The 20,951-nt window shown below is 40.7% G+C and overlaps 2 protein-coding genes across 5 annotated transcripts in view; both read right to left on the minus strand.

The window, feature by feature from the left end:
• The window catches only part of LOC132822560 (ankyrin repeat and death domain-containing protein 1A-like), a 69,093-nt gene extending 58,185 nt beyond the window's left edge, over nt 1-10,908 (minus strand). For all 3 annotated transcript variants that reach the window (XM_060835875.1, XM_060835876.1, XM_060835877.1), the window contains exons 1-6: nt 10,806-10,908; nt 10,579-10,710; nt 6,150-6,253; nt 2,714-2,812; nt 1,300-1,398; nt 268-369 (exon numbers count right to left, since the gene is read on the minus strand). In XM_060835875.1, the coding sequence (XP_060691858.1) occupies nt 268-369; nt 1,300-1,398; nt 2,714-2,812; nt 6,150-6,253; nt 10,579-10,666 (492 nt within the window). In that variant the 5' untranslated portion in view covers nt 10,667-10,710; nt 10,806-10,908. The remainder of the gene's footprint in view (nt 1-267; nt 370-1,299; nt 1,399-2,713; nt 2,813-6,149; nt 6,254-10,578; nt 10,711-10,805) is intronic.
• A 4,827-nt stretch (nt 10,909-15,735) lies between these two features.
• Nucleotides 15,736-20,951, minus strand: part of polk (polymerase (DNA directed) kappa) — a 75,601-nt gene continuing 70,385 nt past the window's right edge. For both annotated transcript variants that reach the window (XM_060835878.1, XM_060835879.1), the window contains exon 15: nt 15,736-16,088. In XM_060835878.1, the coding sequence (XP_060691861.1) occupies nt 16,004-16,088 (85 nt within the window). In that variant the 3' untranslated portion in view covers nt 15,736-16,003. The remainder of the gene's footprint in view (nt 16,089-20,951) is intronic.

Here is a 20,951-nt window from a genome sequence, read left to right on the forward strand (position 1 = left end):
TCCACTGCCACACTGGCATTACTCTCCAGCAGAGGAACCTATCTGCTAGGCTTGACCCAGGATTTAAAATTTAACCAGGGTCAAAAGATATCTCGGGGTAGACAGAAGTGTTGGCCAATGATGGAGACATACAAAAAGCCAAATTTCCCAAGGTACTGAATTAGATTAAAACCATAATTTTATGCACAAGATGTCTCCCTTTTAGTTTAAGCATGTCTTGAAAAGATGGAGTCAAATGGAACTATTTGTTTACTTTTTTTCTCATACCTCTGTGGGCTTGTTCAAATCCAGTTGCGCATCTTTAATTAAATATTGTACAATTGAAGCATGGTTGTTTTGAGCAGCACAATGGAGTGCGTTCATTCCTTCCTAAAGGCAAGAACAAGCTCATTTAGATATTTACAGCAATGGTCAAATGTTATACTGTAAAAGACTAATAGCAATACATTTTACATTGACTATTAATGTCAATTTAGAGAACTGCTTTCAAAAAATGTCTAGCTTTCTAATGGCTGTAACAGGTGAACGTCTATAAAGTCAGCCCTGAATGTTTCACCAATAGACAAACGTGAGATGAAATAATAACCTCTGATTAGTGGTGTAAACTGATCTCAACGGATAATTGGAATGTTTTTAGTCCTTTTACTTCAGGCTAGTAATCAAAAATTAGAAATCCAAGGAATTTGAAATTGAATTTCACAGGACTATGAAATTGACATGATGGAGTGACATCAATGTGCATTGTTTTTAGATCAATATCCGGTCTCAATGCTTTTGTCATCTTTGTCGAAGATGAACCTGACTTTCTGGAGAGAAACCCTTTGTCTTAATAACACAAGTTCCATTTTTAAAAAGCTAAATATTGGTGAATTTGAATGACTGGTATCTGCAGTAAACATTCTCACTAAACAGTCTAATAAATATTGCCTAACTCAGCATTTGAAAATCTGAAAAACTGACGCAGTGAACAAGAATATAATGATAGAATAATAGAAAGTTACATCTTTATCACTGTATACATAAAGACTTACAGCTTTGCCACTGGCCTAATGCTCCTTCCTGAAATATACAATTCTTAAATACCATATTGAATAGATAACGCACATGGGGCAACATTCATTAAAACAATCTATCTTAACCCAATCAAGAGCCACAGTAGATAATTCAAGAGTGAAAAAGGGAAATAAAAATTATTATATATGTTCCACTCCAAGTATCAAACTACAGATATTTTACATATCTGAATACCGACAGCACTCTTGTCACATTGAACATGTGGTGGAGTAACTCGACACATACCTCATTTGTGGATTTTTGATCAGCACCTTTCTCTACCAACATTTTCAAAATACTCAGGTGTCCAAACCAGGCTGCAAGAAGAAAGGCATTCATTCCATGCTTCAAAGAAAAATGAAAACCATTTTGTCAGCATCATTCTATGAGTGTCCTTCACATTTCAGACCCCACTAGCTGCAGAGAACATGAAACCACTGCCGTAGAATCATGCAGCATTCAGCTCATTAGGTCTATGCTGCGTCTATGAAAAAGCTTTCCCAGCTCCTGCTCTTCCCCACATCCCCTGAATTATTTCTTTTTTCAAAATTGATGTAATTCCCTTACAAAAACTATAATTAAGTCTGCCACTTTGAAATTTCAAGCAGCACATTCCCAAATATCAGAACTTTGTGTAAATGTGAATTTCTCCTCAACCTTCTGCTTTTATGAATTATCTTAAAATTGGAAGTGAAAAAGAATAGGACTATTTATTCTTAATAGATCATCAGAGATTGTTCTGTTGCCCAGAAGCAAAAAACAAAATTTACTATGTCTGCACCTACACTATGAATTTTAACATAGCTTAGGTAAGAATTGATATATTGAATTAGCACAAAATTTTCTGGACAATTTAAATTGAGGAATTTTTCAATTCTGGTTAAAAAAAATATAATGGGGTCACCTCAGACCAAATGAGGCTTGTTCTCTTGATGTATGGAGTATGCGAGGAAACAAGGTGAAGTAACAGTAACTTCATTCCAGATTAACACTTAGTAAACTAAGCAACTAAACACACTGGCTGGATTCCAGTAACAACAGAAACTCAGAGTCAGCATAATGACTTTGGCTGACAGTGCAAAAAGGAAGATATCATATTTACTTGTCCATTATGTATTTCTTCCAAATTTCATTCCTTTTAAAGTCAATGACAATATAACTTAGAAGGTTTGTAACATGGGCAGTTTGGCTGATTCAAAGTCAAAATCACCCTTGAATTTCTTTTCACTACTACTCCACCACATCAGAAAATCAAATTTACCAAGATGCACTGTACTACAAAAGGTCTTGTGGTACAGTCAGTAGCATTTTATTACTCTGGGCCTGAAGTCCCTTTATTGAGTGCCACTCCAGGATTTGATGGCCAAGGCAAGTGTGTTCATAGGACAGCCACACAGGTTGAGTATCAACCTACAAATTCTTCCAATACATGCCAATAATAGGAGATAAAAGTGGGAGAGATTCCTGGTCAGTCATGTGATGGAAAGGACGTGTAGCCTTTACTGTTGCTATCCATACAACATGCTACAACATGCATGACAGAGTGAATATCGCCACAGCAACATGGACTCCTTGCGTGATTTGTAACATACCACCCTCTGCACTGGGAAGACATTCAAATATTGAGTAACTGCCATTTAGCAGTAGGATTTTCACAAACCTTATCTTTAATGTCCACCACTGCATTGTGTCCAAGCAGAAAGGTAACAGCATTTTCATTCATGTTAGCAACAGCAAAATGTAAGGCGGTGCGATCTAACTGCTCAGAAACAGAGGTAGAATTAATCACAATTAATTCATCTCACAAAAAATATGTACAGTATAGACAGTGCACCTATTTGCTATTATACTGTTCTGATCTCAATACAGATTTTCTTAAACATTAATGACTTATTAAAAAATTCAGCTACAACAAGGTAAGGGAGATAAAGGGATGGCCAGAGGCAGAAAAAGCTGGAGAAACTCACAGTAAAAGACTTAAAGAGAGAGGGAAACACATGAGGAGGTAAACACAAAGACAGTGAAACAAGTAAAAGTAAGGAAGTATACTTATATGCCTTAAGTTGTTCAATATAAGTGGAGCTTTACTAACAACTAAAAAATACAGTTGGGCAATGTAAGTAGGTGAATGTTCCCCTGCCTGCCCATATTGGATGGAACTTCTCTGGTGGGTGTTCAGATCTCATGCAAGGACGATATGTAAATCCAGAGTAATATGTTTCCCAGCATCACACTAATGAGCATAACTTTACAGGAGTTTGGCTCCTAATTGGGCGCTCATTACTTGCCATCCAGTTAAGGAAAGCAGGTGGAAACAATGATGATGGTGGTCCAGGTGGGTCTGGCATTCGTGAACTGTCAGCTTCTCCACCAGAAGAGGCAGCCACAGCTGAGGCGGAGTCAGTGATCACAAGGATGCTGCAAAATAGCTCTGCTCAAAGATGGTAACAGGACTTTTAGGAGTTCTGTTAGGACCATCAACATAGAGGTGGTACCCCAATTCAGGAATAATTTTGGCAGCAAAGCTAGCCATTTGGGCCTTGCAGGTTTTGTGATTAGGGGATGGAGAGTAGAATGGGATGCCACCTCTACAACGTTGCCAGGTTCAGGACTCTGTGAAGTTGTACCGAAGGGTCTGTTTTCATGCTGTATAACTCTATGACTTGTGCAATGCCAAACAAATTCCATCAGTTATCAGCACGGTGGCTTAGTGGTTAACACTGCTGCCTCACAGTGCCAGGGACCCGGGTCCAATTCCAACCTCAGGTGACTGTCTGTGTGGAGTTTGCATATTCTCCCTGTGTCTGTGTGGGTTTCCCCCCACGGTCCAAAGATGTGCAGGTTAGGTGAGTTGGCTATGCTAAATTGCCCATAGTGTTCAGGGACGTGTAGGTTAGGTGCATTAGTCAGGGGCAAATGTAGAGTAATACGGGACTAGGTGGGTTAGTCTTTGGAGGATCAGTGCTGACTCTGCCAATACCACTTTGAAAGCATATAATAATAATAACAACCCATCATTAGGTGAAACACATCGATGCAATTAGAACTTATATATACAACAACTGCCAACATTCCACCATTTTATGTTACGTTTATTTCAAATCAAAATACAACTTAAGAGACACAGACTAGCCATTATAGTCCTCATTCATCCCAGGAAAGCACACACAGAATGAGAAATACTTCCAATGCATGTGGAACCAGGTTTCAGCATGTGCATGATTTCAAAATCATGGCCCCAGATGTAATTTCAGAATCCTGACACCTACAAGGCAGTTTGAATTTTTCAAAGGGTCTGTGAATGGGAGGTCTGGAACAAGAAGCATGTGTCTGCCAACACATTTGCTTACTAAGCACCAAGAAGGCTGTCCCATGGAAATTGCAATTTTTAACTTTTACTTCAATGAATCCGAACAGCGTGGTGCACATGAGGTCCCAGCTGACAGGTTCTTAGCTGACACATTGGAAAGCTGATTTACATTTGTAAAAGACTGAAGTTTGATAGCCCAATTAGCACTGGGGCTAAAGTTGCTCCTTTTCTGTGTTTGCCACTTTCATGTGCACTCCAGGTCCTGGCCTTCTAATGAGTCGCTTGGCTGTCCTTGGTAGAACAGCAACAAGCCACACCATGGTTGCTGCTAGCCTTGCAGCTGATGCCAGACTAGCTGTTCCTACATCACTAATTGAGTGCCAATCTTTGTGCCAACTAATTTCAAAACTACACCATGCTGTCTAGGCATCTTTAATGCTCTTGCCCAAATTTCACAAGAGATCACGTCAGTGAGTTTGACGACACAACTGCAAAGAGAATTAAGTTAAAAAATCACACAACACCAGGTTATAGTCCAACAGGTTTAATTGGAAGCACACTAGCTTTCAGAGCGATGCTCCTTCATCAGGTGATTGTGGAGGGCTCGTTCGTAATTTATAGCAAAAGAATTTATAGCGAAAATTTGCAGTGTGATGTAACTGAAATTATACTTTGAAAAACTGATTGTCTGTTAAGCCTTTCATCTGTTAGAATACCATGATAGTTTCACTGCTTTCATGTGTAAATCACAAAACCCTTTTTTTAAAGTTGCATTCTCGGGTTAGCTGTTAACAATGGTGATAGCTAGACAATATGTTGAAGGTGTTAGCACCCTGTGTTCTCTGTCTATGACCTGATGTTTAGATTGATTCTAATCTAAAAAGTGAGATAACATAGTTTTACATAAATTCATGCAGTTTTTGAGCTCAGAGTTCTACATGAATGTATGCAGTTTTTGAGCAAAGTGCAATGTAACTCTACAAGTACAAATTCACCCCACAAAATATATGTGTGCATGTGGGTCTTTGTCTGTGTGTGTGTGTGTGTGTGTGTGTCTGTCTGTGTGTCTGTGTGTCTGTCTGTCTGTCTAGGGTGGGGGTTGTGAGTGTGAGAAAGTGTATGTGTGTATCACTGTATTCTAACAGATGAAAGGCTTAACAGACAATCAATTTTTCAAAGTATAATTTCAGTTACGTCACACTGCAAATTTTTGCTATAAATTCTGTGTTGCGATCAAGCCCTCCACAATCACCTGATGAAGGAGCGTTGCTTCCAATTAAACCTGTTGGACTACAACCTGGTGTTGTGTGATTTTTAACTTTGTACACCCCAGTCCAACACCAGCATCTCCAAATCGCAAAGTGGATTGACAGCTTTGTGAATGATACAATTTTTTTTCTTCCCTGTAATCTATTTTGAATGGGTATGGATGGCGTGAGAGTCCATAAGTTAGTTTGAAGTTTGCATTTATAGAAGCATTCAACCTTACCTCTCAAAAATTACCTGAATTCAGACTGTGGTTCCTAACTCCTCAGAGGGAGTGTGAAACATGAGTCCAAGAGAGACTGGTCTAGTTCCATGAAAATACCTACCCTCCTATTCTGGAGCTGGACAGGACTCCTGGAATTGAGTCCTGTCTTTTATTTTAACCTTCTGCCTCCGTTCCTGTATGGTCATAGGCACGAACATCTGACCAAGAATCCTAAAGTCATGTTAGAATCAAAGAATAGCAAATTTACTGCAATGGATAATGTATCATCTGTAGAGGATGAGCAGTATTACTTACTTCAGTCTTAATATTAATCTGGACCTTCTGGTTTAAGCATCTTGACAAAGTATTGATATCATTGCTTTTAGCAGCGTTAAGGAATTCTTTCTCTGCTGGCAACACTGTATTGGAAAGGGAAACATAAGTAATTCCAGTTACTTCTGTGAATATATATAAACCCATCAAAGTTTTAGAATAAAGAAAACACGACAAAATGACATTGACAGATTTTTTTGCTTCCTTTGATTTATAGCAGCATCAGAAGGCAAGAACTTGTATTAACATAATGATTTTCAATTCTTACATTTTCCCTAAGTAATATGTAGCCCTTGTAGCCTTCAGTAAAGGCAAGTGAGGCAGTTAATCTGTGCATAACAGGTACAACAAACTGCGAAAGAGATGAAGAACCAGTTTATTTTTTCAGTATTGGTTGAAGAAAAAAATGATTACATTATCCAGTTCTTCTTCAAATGAAATCATTAATTTCATGGATACAAAGTCTTGCTTTCAGTCCTCATATGATGCAAAATGCCTCTGATAATGCAACACTGTCTTCAGTGCATTACATCTAGAAATGGTTTTGAGTATTGGAGCAGATTGCAACTCTCAGCCTTTTGATTTAGATGAAACTACTACTACCAATCGAATTATACTGACAACTGAACATAACCACTTGTTCAAGACAAGTAGCTCATAGAAACTGCATTTCGGATGTCAGACTTCATATAAAATCCTGATTAATCGCATTTGAACAAAGATTTGAAGGTTTGCTTTTTCTTTCCCTCACCCACATTTTCCAGAAAGAGAGCAGTGAAGTTTCAATAGCAGTTAAACTGTGATTTGCTTCAAGTTTTGTGAATTTGAATTCCTTCCACTTGGGAGGTATAGGAACATTTTACTTAAAGGGACAGGTCAGTAGTGAATGGTTGAAGTCAATAACAGATGCCTTTAAGGGGAGCCTAGGCAAGCATAACAGACAAAAGGAAGGAAGTGATTATGCTGACAGTTACAGATTTAAAAAGATGAGAGGACCCTTAAGTGGTTAAATTGGTTGGGGTGAATGGCCTGTTTTTGACCATATAAACTTATGCGATAGAAATGTACAGCATGGAAATAGACTCTTTGGTCCAACTCGTTCATGTCAACCAGATATTCTAAATTAATCTAGTCCCATTTGCCAGCATTTGGCCCATATCCCGTGTCTGCGTGGGTTTCCTCCGGGTGCTCCGGTTTCCTCCCACAGTCCAAAGATGTGCGGGTCAGGTGAATTGGCCATGCTAAATTGCCCGTAGTGTTAGGTAAGGGGTAAATGTAGGGGTATGGGTGGGTTGCGCTTCGGCGGGTCAGTGTGGACTTGTTGGGCAGAAGGGCCTGTTTCCACACTGTAAGTAATCTAATTTATATCCCTCTAAATCCTTCCTATTCATATACCCATCCAGATGCCTTTTAAATGCTGTAATTGTACCAGCTTCCACAACTTCTTCTAGCAGCTCATTCCACACACTCACCACCCTCTGCTTGAAAATGTCCCTTAGGTGCCTTTTAAATTTTTCCTCTTACTCTTTAGAAAAGGGTTCTTTGGACTGTAGCAGGAAATCAGAGCACCCAGAGGAAACCCATGCAGACACAGGGGAATGTGCAAACTCTACAATCTCAGTTTGGCTCATGTTGGCTTGACATTTTTTGCTATTGAAAACAAGACAGAGTTTTCTTCCTGTCCGTTTGTGTTATGCTCATTTTTACTTTTCTGAAGAGCTCCGAGACTATCTGTGATACCGGATCAATCTAGAAGTTTTTCTGTGATAGAATATATCTAACAGCCCAAACAGTAATCTGTAAAAACAGTATCTACCAAAATATGTACTTGTGACTATGGGAAATTATGTATGGATCAATGTCCATTCTTGGTATCAAGATTAGAAAAACTTTGGGATTAAGATCTTCCAGGGTAGGGATCTTGTTGAAGAAAGACAGTAGACTCTGATAAATTACAAATAACATTCACACAACACAAGTGATGTACAATGACGATCCCCAACCAGCAAGAGTCTGACTCACTCCTTTCAACATTCAATGACATTACCAATTAAGCGAAGCTCTTATCATTGACATCTGCTGACCAGAAATATAACCACATGTATACTATCAACCAGAGACTGGACAACTTGGGGTGAATAATTTAACTCTTGACTTCCCAAACACTGTTCACCATTAAGACACAGGTTCGGAGTGTGATGGAATAACATCACATGTGCTGAGATGGCTGCAGCTCCAATAACAATCAATAAGCTTGACATCATCCAGGACAAGGAAGTTCACTTGGTTGGCACTCATCAACCATCCACATACAGTGACAGTAGTGTTCATGATACACTACATTAACATACTAAGGCTCCTTCGACAGTTCCTTTTCCAAACATGCAACTTCTTCAAATACAAGGGCAACCAACTCATGGAACTTTGCAAGTTTCACTCCAAGTCACACATCATCCTCTACGATATTCAACATTCCTTTACAACCACTGGGTCAAAACCCTGGAATTCCTTTCCTAACTGTACTGTCTGTATGAGGTAGGTGCTCCCAAATGTTACTATATTAACAACTTCCCTGATTACATCCAATTCATCCATAATGTTTACAGATAAGTTATCACATACTGTAGAGATCAGAGTGGTGTTGGAAAAGCATAGCATCTGAGGAGCAGGAAAATCAACGTTTCGGGTAAAAGCCCTTCATCAGGAATGCTGATGAAGGGCTTTTGCCCAAAACGTCGATTTTCCTGCTCCTCGGATGCTGCCTGACCTGCTGTGCTTTTCCAGCACCACTCTGATCTAAACTCTGGTTTCCAGCATCTGCAGTCCTCACTTTTGCCTATCACATGTTGTATTTAAACTACAACGCTCATATGTATTTTATATCTATTTTGGTTAAAAATTCAAAACTTTTACTGCCTCCCAACTCAACAAAAACGGGGATGAAATGGAAAATGTGAACCATTCAAGGACTAACAATGTTAATTAGTTGAAACCACTAAGAAAAAGGAGCAGAGGTTTGACATAGAAATTAATAAGGACAAACACTTATCAATTGGAGTGCTTAGTTAACAGACTATAATTTTCCTTTGCACTAACAATGACTGTGTTGCATCATTCAAGTATCCAACAAAAAAACTCAAAGAGCAGAAACAGAACACATCTCTGACCCCCTCTTAACTCTTGGTTATGGCAAACTGTACAGTCAACAATATCATCCAGCCCTCGGCAGCTCCATACCATGGAAATACCGAGAACTCTGTGTGGATCTGAGTTTGAGAAGCAAGGATTGCACTGCAGTACTGAGGGAGTGTTGCATTGTCTGAAGCTTGATCAGGGATTAACTCAAGGTTCATTGCTTAGGTTAAATCACCACCAGTCATCTCTGTGTACTGACTGAGCAGCCTGATGGTCTGGTACTATGGCAGCTTTCTCTTTTATACAGATAGTGGTGACTGCAATGGTCAAAACTGCAATGCCAATCTTTTTCAACATTTTAAACAAGGAGTTATAAAACAAGATCGCAGCTATTCGGGTACAATCCCTACGGTCCATTTAAGTTTCATGCACAAGAGCAGAGATAAAATACCCTGCTATCCGTAAACAGCTCAACCCAGTTTATACTCCTTGCTAGAGAGGCACTGTGTCTGAGGCCAATGGATAGAAAAAGATCCTATACTTAAAAACACAGCAATTCTGGTTTCTCAGGCCAAGGTCTATCCCCACATTAGCACTGAAAACAAGCGGCCATTCCTGATGAAGGGCTTTTGCCCTAAATGTCGATTTTCCTGCTCATCAGATGCTGCCTGACCTGCTGTGCTCTTCCAGCACCACTCTCATCTTGACTCTGATCTCCAGCATCTGCAGTACTCACTTTCGCCACATGTCTGATTAGATTAGACTTACAGTGTGGAAACAGGCCCTTCGGCCCAACAAGTCCACACCGACCCGCCGAAGCGCAACCCACCCATACCCCCACATATACCCCTTACCTAACACCACAGGCAATTTAGCATGGCCAATTCACCTGACCCGCACATCTTTGGACTGTGGGAGGAAACCGGAGCACCCGGAGGAAACCCACGCAGACACGGGGAGAATGTGCAAACTCCACACAGTCAGTCACCTGAGGCGGGAATTGAACCCAGGTCCCTGGCGCTGTGAGGCAGCAGTGCTAACCACTGTGCCACCGTGCTGCCCCAAATTCTGTACGAAAATTATCCCCGGGTCGTCCAGATATTGTGAATATCAACTTTACATACTGCATGTAATATACCTTTATGGATATGCTGTACACATTGCACAACTCTTGGTGAAATGTTGAGTGACTGGTTTTAAAGCCTCTTAACTCTACAATACATCCCGGTACTAGCACAGTCCCAAATCTGAAACACCCAAATTCATGTGCACTCACGGATTTCCATTTGAGATGATCCATCCCGCGAGGGACCCTTGACGAAGCTTTCGACCAGCTCTTTCATGTTTCCCAACGAAGGTTGCATAGTTCACGAGGAATTGCTGTTATTCGATATGCCAATCTGAAACACTACAGATATACATATATTTAAAATAAAACGACCTGCGAACTAATACGTAAAAGAGACTCATCTTTTTGAACTATTTTAAGGGGTGTTCACTTACCAAAGACCAATACTTGATGAAGTTTATTTTTCTCCTCGCCCTGATCGGACGGCAGCCTTCATACAACTTACCTCAAGGCTGAAACCTGTTTTATCAGGTGGATACTTTCAGCGTTAGAAAGCCCAGAGGGTGTGCCTGCTGTTAAAACGTCAGCGTCAGCTTTGACATGATAGGGTTGGTCCTGGCTCTGTGCTAACAGACTCGCTGTTGCCTTTCTCAAAGACATCAGACATTAGGTGGTGAAACTTAAAAAAAAACTGCAAGCTTAAAAAAAATCAAAGCCTGTGCGGGTATGTTTAGTCTGATTTTCTCCTCCCAGGGTCTCGCACGAGAGAAAGAAACACCGGACGCTTTTTGACCAACAATTTATGGTGTGGTGGTAGTATCCCTGTCTTTGAGCTAGGAGGTCCGGTTTCAAGTCCCACCTGCCCCCGCAGAGGTATGTAGTAGCATATCTGAACAATCTGACGTTAATAGAGACCGGGGTCAGTTGGCTGGATGCCAATACCTGGGTTCAATCCCTGCACTGGCTGAAGTTACCATCAAAGATACACCTTCTTCACCTCTCCCCTTGCTGAAAAGGGCATGGCGATCCTTAGGTTAAATCACCACCAGCCATCTCTGTGTACTGACTGAGCAGCCTGATGGTGTGGTACGATGGCAGCTTTCTCTTTTATACAGATGGTGGTGACTGCAGTGGTCAAAACTGCAATGCCAACCTTTTTCAACATTTTAAACAAGGAGTTATAAAACAAGGTCGCAGCTATTCGGGTACAATCCCTACAGTCCATTTAAGTTTCATGCACAAGAGCGGAGATAAAATACCCTGCTATCCGTAAACAGCTCAACCCAGTTTATACTCCTCGCTAGAGAGGCACTGAGTCGGAGTTCAACTGCCACCTGCTCCAGAGGTAACATCTCTACACAAGTTGATTAGAAAATATCTATATTTCTTGCTGGCTTGACTAGTTTTAATGTCGCGAAAATTTGGAAAGGACTGTTCCATGTGTTAATGCGAAAAGAGCTGATCAGTAAGGGCACCTGGATCAATGAATATCAGGAATGCATATCAAAAAAAGTGGAACCTGGATTTGGTTTCTGATGTCTTTGGTTCACACTTGCGTGGGCTGACAAAACAGAAAGTTTGAAAACTTAATGACGACAATGAGGAAGAAGGGTTCTGAACAGCCACAGATGCTGCCAGACCTGAGTTTCTCCAGCAATTGCCATTTTTGTTTGAGTTTACATTGTGTTCAGCATTCAGAATAAAAGGGAGAGGTTGGTGCAGTTTCCCAAACTTGAAAACATTATGGCTACCAAAATCCATTGCAATTCCTGCCAATTTAATATTCACTGAATGCTGCTTGGAGGGCGCCCGTGAATTATGCCTGCAATTGGAGAGGTGCTGACCATTCCCAGCCAGGATTTTGCTATTCCTGAGATATTTAAATAATCTGTAAGCATATGTAGCAAGACCTGGACAATGTTCAGGTGAGGACTGAAACATGTCCAAAATATAACTTGCCACTTAAGCACCAAGTAATGACTATTCCAAGTAAGTATCCAACTACCTTAATTTGACATTCAACATTATGACAATCACCAAAACTTCCACTATCAACATCCTGTAGGTCACCACTGGCCAGCAACTTAGAATCATAGAATCCAGACAGTGTGGAAGCAGATCTTTTGGCCCATCAAGTCTACACAACCCTTGGAAGAGCATCCCAACCAGACCCACTCCAACACCTTATCCCTGTAATTCTGCATTTCCCATGGCTAGTCACCTAGCCTACACATCTTTGGACTGTGGAAATCAAAGCAGCTGAAGAAAACTCAGACAAAGGGAGAATGTGCAAACTCCACGCAGACAGTCATCGGAGGATGGAATCAAACCTGGCTCCCTAGCGCTGTCAGACAGCAGTGTTAGTCACTGAGCTACCATGCTGCCCAAAACCTAAATGGATCAACTGCACATGTACTATACCTTCCATGGTAGCTCACAGCAATATTTCCTTCTGCTGTTGCACAGACCTCTGAGATCCATGTGTAGCAGTGACTTCTGGAAGCAGAAGCAATTTATCGGCACGGCAATTTGCATGTGCAGAACTTAGCAGTAGTTGCATGGGTTCATTGCTTAGAGGAAATGTTGGGCAACAGCTAGGTATTCTCTGGTGAGTGACTCGTGACCTAATTCCCAAAAGCTTTTCCCCATCTCCAATACACCAGTCAGGAATGTGATTGAATACTTGCTATTTGCCTGGACTAGATGCAGTTCCAACAACGTACAAGGAGCTCAACTCCACCAGTGTGTACAACCCACCAGTGTGTACAACCCATGCAACCGATGCACTACAGTAAAACCCAAGGACATCAACAACAGTGCCTTCCAAACCTAGTGACCTTGACTACCAAGATAACAATGTTAGCAGATGCATGATAATGTCATCCGTTCCCCTCCAAGTAACACAATGTCTTGCTTTGGAAACCTACCACTATTATTCCATTTGTTTTAATATCCTGGAATTCCCACCTAAAACACTATCAGAATATCTTCATCACATGGAGTCCAATGCTTTGAAGAAAGAAGTAACTCGCCATAGCTTCAAGAACAATTTGGAACAGGCATTACATTCTGGCTCAGAATCAGTTAGATGGACAGAAAGAGACATTAAAAGCACAAGATCAGAAATCAAAAGGACTGCTAAGTACAGTTAGTTAAGACCGTCAAGTAAGACAGTGAAAATGAGGACTCAGACTAGTTCTGGCAACAACTGAAGGAAAACTTGAGGAAAGAGTACTGCAGATGCTGGAGATCAAGTCGAAATGTGTGGCTCTGGAAAGGCACAGCAGGTCAGGCAGCATCCGAGGAGCAGGAGTGTCGACCTTTCAGATATAATCCCTTCATCAGGAATATGGGTAGGGGGCAAGAAGGGGCTGAGAGATAAATAGGAGACTGGAGAGGTAAGGCGATAGGTAGATGTAGGTGGGGGGTTGTGATAGTGATAGTTCGGAGGGGAGGGTGGAGCGGATAGGTGGGAAGGAAGATTGGCAGGTAGAGCAGTTCAAAAGGGCGGTGCCGGGTTGGAGGTTAGATCTGGGGTGAGGAGGGGAGATTAGGAAACTGGTGAACTCGATATTGATGCTTTGTGATTGAAAGGTCCCAAGGCAGAAGACAAGGCGTACCTCCCCCAATCGTCCGGTGGCTTGGATTTGGCAATGGAGACCCAGGACTTGCATGCCCTTGGCAGAGTGGGAGGGGGAGTTGAAGTGGTTGGCCACAGGGCAGCAGGCTTGTTTGGTGCGTGTGTCCCAGTGATGTTCCTGAAACATTCCATGAGTTGGCGTTCTGTCTCCCTAATGTAGAGGAGACCACATTGAGAGCAATAGACACAGTAGATGAGGTGTTTAGATGTGCAGGAATATCTCTGCTGGTGGTGAAAAGATCCTTTGGGGGCCTTGGACGGAAGTGAGGATGCAAGTTTTGAGGTTAGCATTTTACTGCTGTTGTCCAATAATTTGAATGAACACACCCTCTGCAATCCAGCCTCCTGACACATTTTCCAGTTGCAATGCAAACTGCTTTTCTCTCCTCTAATGCTCTTCAAGTCATACATGTTACTAATTCTTATCTGAATGTTACAGTCAAACGGTTAAAAGCTTAAAAGCCCAATTTCTGCTGACTTTGTCTTCACTTTTATTTTTATATTTCAACATCTTTTTATTCCACATTAACATTTCTAATATCCAGACGTTAAAATTTGTGCAAATCTGTTCAAAAAGTAAACAATACCTCCTGGGCCTGCCACTTCCTTTGGAGATACACTGCATAATGAACAAAATTCATGTTTTAAAACAAACCACTACAGGAAAATCTTATTAAAGTATAGCTAGTAGACCAATATAGAAGATAACAAGTATTCAAACAGATTCAAATCATTAAACAGATTTAATAAATAGAATCAAGTAAATGATTTGGATGTAAACATAGGAAGTATAGTTAGTAAGTTTGCAGATGACTCCAAAATTGGTGGTGTACAGCAAAGAAGGTTACCTCAACGGGATCTTGATCAGATGGGCCAATAGACTGAGGATTGGTAGTCGGAGTTCACTTTAGATAAATGTAAGGTGCTGCATTTTGAAAAGGCAAATCAGGGCAGGATTTATACACTTAATGCTAAGGTCCTGGAGAGTGTTGCTGAACAAAGAGACCTTGGAGTGCAGGTCTATAGTTCCTTGCAAGTGGAGCCACAGGTAGATAGGATAGTAAAGAAGGCATTCCTTTATTGGTCAGACCATCGAGAATAGAAGTTGCGAAGTCATGTTGCGGCTGTACAGGACATTGATTAGGCCACTTTTGGAATATCATGTGCAATATCGTGTGGGCATATGTTTAGGGTGAGAGGGGAAAGATTTAAAAGGGACCTAAGGAACATCTTTTTCACACAAAGGGTGGTGCGTGTATGGAATGCTGGAAAATGATACAATGAAAATATTTAAAAGACATCTCGATGGATATATGAATAAGAAGGGTTTATAGGGATACGGGCCATTTGCTGGCAAATGGGACTAGATTAATTTAGGATGTATGAGTTGGACCAAAGGATCTGTTTCCATGCTGTACAACTCTATGACTCTAACACACATGAATACTTCAATGAAACTAGGAAAAACCAAAACCCACTACAACAATCAAGAAGTACCATTTCACCCAATAGAAATACTTTATTTTTTAAAATATGCTTGCATCTTTTGATAAATAAATTGAGTACATGAATAGCGATCTTTTTATACAAACATAAATGATTGAAAAACATATTACTATAAAAAACAAGTCTTTTACACACTTTTGTATATTACATGATTTTTTAAAGTTCTTGATTTATGTTTTTCAGGATTAAAAAAACTTGCATTATTCTTAATTTAAAGAACAGATTTCATGATTCCATATCTATTTAAATTCAGTCTGGAAAAGTAATTATTTATTACTGATAGTCATTATAATTTATCTTGACATCTAAAATTTCTGGCTTAAATATCTATGGAACAATTGCTCAACAAATTGATAAAAGTGAAAATAAACGAGTTGAGAATATACCAACTATATAAACAAAAGTGTTTTATAACATGTACTGGACACTGTGCATTATCAAAATGACAATTAATTTATTTTAAATCAGTTTGTTTTATTAGCTTATTTATTTAAAAAATTTATCAATGGTGTTTTTGGAACCATTACATCTTGCTTTCTTGGTTATTTGTTGCTGGGTTGTGGATCCAGTTCTGAAAACAATTTTAAAAAGAAAATATTCAATAAACAAATTTACAAACAACAAAACAGCAAGAATTACAAACAGACCGACTCTTCAATTTATCTCTGGATTTAGATCATACTAGCATTTTATACAAGGATGAATAAAATGAAAGAGTGCCGATTCTCCTTTCACATTTTGTTTGAGGGTAGTAGTGGAAGAAGAAAAAGAACTGATTACCCACTGAAAAAGCTAAGTCTAATATTAAAGTTACACAGACAAAAGAGCACAGTTAGCTTTGTCACATCTTCATTTCTTTACACAGCAAATTCCCAATATTACTCATATTCAGTGAGATTTAAATCATGAAATCAGATCTTTCCTGACATTTAAACTCAGGGACATGCTGGCACATTACCCTGCAATCAGCGACCACATTATGACATTGTGAGTATCTTTGAAATTTTTTCTTTATACTTTCATGGGATGCAGGGTTAGCATTTTGTCAACATCCTCTGTGAACGGAGTGGGTTTTAGAAGGCAGTTAGGAGTCAACTATATTGTGACTCCAAATTTACAACATGTAAGGCAGGCATATGTCCAATTTCCTTCTCCGAAGGGCAAACCAAATGGGCTCTTACAATAACCATAGTTACTATTACTGAGAAAAGCTTACAAATCCACAGTTCTTCAGTTTTCTTTATTAATTTGAATTTAAACTCCAAGATTTTGAAGCCACACCCCCAAACATTAGCCAGGGCCTCTGGATTACCACAACAGCATCATCTCCCTCGCTTCACAATCAGCAGGAACACTAAATATAAACTTTCCAGTTTTATATAAATGGATCTCCCCAGCTGCCAGCCTTAAAAACATTAAGCACTGATTTTGTTACAAAATACCTATTTTCAGACTGCCTCCCAATCATTTTGGTAGTAAAATGTCAATTTCTCGAAGAAACGTACAATTCTCATAATCTGAAACTGGTAACTAACAATGTTCTTTCCTCATTAAAATACATCAGACACAACATGAACTCCAAGTCTCCTATTTCAAAAGGTGTTTTGTACAAGTTTGTCTAAACATACATCTCAACCTCGTGAGATAATCATATAGAAGCGTAAAAATGAAGAAAGTATTTCAATTTTTTATAAAAACACAATAAATGTTACCCCAAAGATAAGACTTAGAGGGATGTAGTGAAAAACTAATATAGAAAACACAGCCATATCCGTGAATAAAAATACATATCAAAACTATTTCATTACAAAGCCATGGTTTTGAGTGGGAGCAGCAGCTGAGTAAAAGTGAACCCGGGAGACTACAGCTAAGGTAAGACAGTTTGTTTTAAAATTACTTACCTGTAGCGGGCAGCAGTGTTTTTTTTTTCTCTCTCTCTTCACTGAAAGAGCGGGAGCAGCAGAGGAAGTGACGGCGAGCAGAGGGGCAGCCGGGAAGGAAAACAGTGAGTATACAACTCAGGAAGGCAGCTAAACCCGAGATTCTACACCTGTAGTATCTCCCACCCACCCTCCTCCTCTAACCTTCTTAACTACTCTGGGTTTTTTTTTTAAAGGTAAGGATTTTTTATATCTTTCCTAGTGACTAGTTAAAAAATTTACTTCTTTTTTTGTGTGTATATATATTATTCCTTTTTTAGGGAAAAACTATAGCAGAGAGGTATCAGAAAGTATTCTAACTCAAACTTGTACAAAGTAACTAAGTAATTAACTAACTAAGCAGAGATGGCTGGGCAGGTGATGTGCTGTAGCTGTATGATGTGGGAGCTGGCTGATCCCATTGTGAACGGCAGTGACCACATCTGCAGCAAGAGTTGGTTGCTGAAAGAACTCTGGATCAGATGTTGATGATCTGGAATCTGAGCTTCAAACACTGCGGCACATCCGGGAGGGGGAGAGTTACCTGGACGCTTTGTTTCAGGAGGCAGTCACACCTGGGAGATTAAGTAATTCACATTCAGCTAGTGATCAGGCACAACAGAGTGTGACTGTAAGTGAGGCAGGTAGGGGGAACCTGAGTTCAGGAGTGGAGGAGCCTCAGCCCTTGACCTTGTCCAACAGGTATGAGATTCTTGCTCCCTGTTCGGATGAGGAAAAGGGCTCTGGACAGGATGCGCCAACTGACCAAGGCACCATGGTGCAGAAGGCCATTCAAGAGGGGGCAGCTAATAGACAAGTAGTGGTTATAGGGGATTCTATAATTAGGGGGACAGATAGTATCCTTTGCAAGCCGGATCGGGAGTCTCGCATGGTGTGTTGCCTGCCCAGTGCCACGGTGCGGGACATCTCCGACCGGCTTGAAAGGATATTGGAGCGGGAGGGGGAGGATCCAGTTGTTGTGGTCGACGTTGGTACTAACAACATAGGCAAAACTAGGGTGGAGGACCTGTTTTGGGGATTACAAAGCACTAGGCAGGAAATTGAAGCACAGGTCCTCAAGGGTCATAATCTCCGGATTACTGCCCGAGCCACGTGCCAATTGGCATAGGGACAAGAAAATTAGGCAAGTAAACACGTGGCTAAGGGATTGGTGTGGGAAAGAGGGATTCCACTTCATGGGGCATTGGCATCAGTTTTGGAACAGGGGGGATCTGTACCATTGGGACGGTCTCCATCTGAACCGATCAGGTACTAATGTTCTAGCGAAGAGGTTAAATAGGGTGGTCAGTAGGAGTTTAAACTTCTGAGTTGGGGGGAAGGGAAAGTGAAAGCGACAGGGAGTATGGCGTTAAATGGAAAGATAAGCAGCAGGATAGCATGTGTCTAGGCGGATTTAAAATTGAGGCAGACTGAGAATGCAGAAAAAAGCAAGGATAACTTAGGACATCATATGACTTCCAACATCTCTAATGATAAGGAAGTTAGCATTAAGGCACTTTACCTGAATGCTCGTAGCATTCATAACAAAGCCAATGAACTAATGGCACAGATAATAGTGAATGATTACGATGTGGTAGGCATCACAGAGACTTGGTTACAGGGGGGTCAGGACTGGCAGTTAAACCTCCATGGTTTTTCAACTTATCGAAAAGACAGAGAGGTGGGCAGAGGGGGCGGGGTTGCCTTGTTAGTTAAGAACAAAATGAAATCAATGGTATTGAATGACATAGCGTCGGATGATGTGGAGTCTGTGTGGGTGGAATTGAGGAATCACAAGGGCAAAAAAACCATAATTGGAGTTGTGTATAGACCTCCTAACAGTAGTCAGGACCAGGGATGCAACATGTACCGGGAAATAGAGAAGGCATGTCAGAAAGGCAAAGTCACATTGATCATGGGAGACTTCAATATGCAGGTGGACTGGGTAAATAATGTTGCTAGTGGATCCAAAGAAAGGGAATTCATGGAATGCTTACAGGATGGCTTTTTGGAACAGCTTGTCATGGAGCCCACAAGGGAGCAGGCTATTCTGGACCTAGTGCTTTGCAATGAACCAGACTCTATAAAAGATCTTATAAGTAAGGGAACCCTTAGGAAGTAGCGATCATAATATGGTAGAGTTCAGTCTGGAGTTTGAAAGAGAGAAGGCAAAATCAGATGTAATGGTGTTACAGTTAAATAAAGGTAATTATGAGGGCATGAGAGAGGAACTGACAAAAATAGACTGGAAGCAGAGGCTAACCGGGAAGACAGTAGAGCAAAAATGGCAGGAGTTTGTTGGTATAATTGAGAACACTGTACAGAGGTTCATCCCCAAGAAAAGAAAGATTATCCGGGGAGGGATTAGACAACCATGGCTGACAAAGGAAGTCAGGAAATGTATTAAAGAAAAAGAGAGATCCTATAAAGTGGCCAAGAACAGTGGGAAATCAGAAGATTGGGAAGGATACAAAAACAAACAGAGGATAACAAAGAGTGTAATAAGAAATGAGAAGATCAAATATGATACTAAAAGTTTCTTTCAGTACATAAGAAACAAACGACAGGTAAAAGTAGACATTGGGCCACTTCAAACTGATGCAGGAAGCCTAGTGATGGGAGATAAGGAAATAGCAGGAGAACTTAACAAGTACTTTGCGTCAGTTTTCACAGTGGAAGACATGAGTAATATCCCAAAAATTAAAGGGAGTCAGGGGGCTGAGTTGAGTATGGTTGCCGTTACGAAAGAGATAGTGCTAGAAAAGTTAAAAAGTCTTAAAATTGATAAATCTTCTGGCCCTGATGGGATACACCCTAGAGTTCTGAGAGAGGTGGCTGAGGAAATAGCAGAGGCATTGGTTGAGATCTTTCAAGAGTCACTGGAGTCAGGAGAGGTCCCGGATGATTGGAAGATGGCTGTTGTAACCCCCTTGTTCAAGAAAGGATCAAGACAAAAGATGGAAAATTATAGGCCAATCAGCTTAACCTCGGTTGTTGGTAAAATTCTAGAATCCATCATTAAGGATGAGGTTTCTAAATTCTTGGAAGAGCAGAGTCTGATTAGAACAAGTCAACATGGTTTTAGTAAGGGGAGGTCATGCCTGACAAACCTGTTGGAATTTTTTGAAGAGGTAACAAGTAGGTTAGACCAGGGAAACCCAGTGGATGTGGTCTATCTAGACTTTCAAAAGGCCTTTGATAAGGTGCCACACGGGAGGCTGCTGAGCAAGGTGAGGGCCCATGGTGTTCGAGATGAGCTGCTGGAATGGATTGAGGATTGGCTGTTTAACAGAAGGCAGAGAGTTGGGATAAAAGGTTCTTTTTCAGAATGGCAGCCGGTGACGAGCGGTGTCCCACAGGGTTCAGTGTTGGGGCCACAGCTATTCACATTATATATTAATGATTTGGATGAGGGGACTGGGGGCATTCTAGCGAAGTTTGCCGATGATACGAAGTTAGGTGGACAGGCAGGTAGTACTGAGGAAGTGGGGAGGCTACAGAAGGATCTAGACAGG

Source organism: Hemiscyllium ocellatum, chromosome 2, assembly GCF_020745735.1.
Source record: "Hemiscyllium ocellatum isolate sHemOce1 chromosome 2, sHemOce1.pat.X.cur, whole genome shotgun sequence".
NCBI lineage: Eukaryota > Metazoa > Chordata > Chondrichthyes > Orectolobiformes > Hemiscylliidae > Hemiscyllium > Hemiscyllium ocellatum.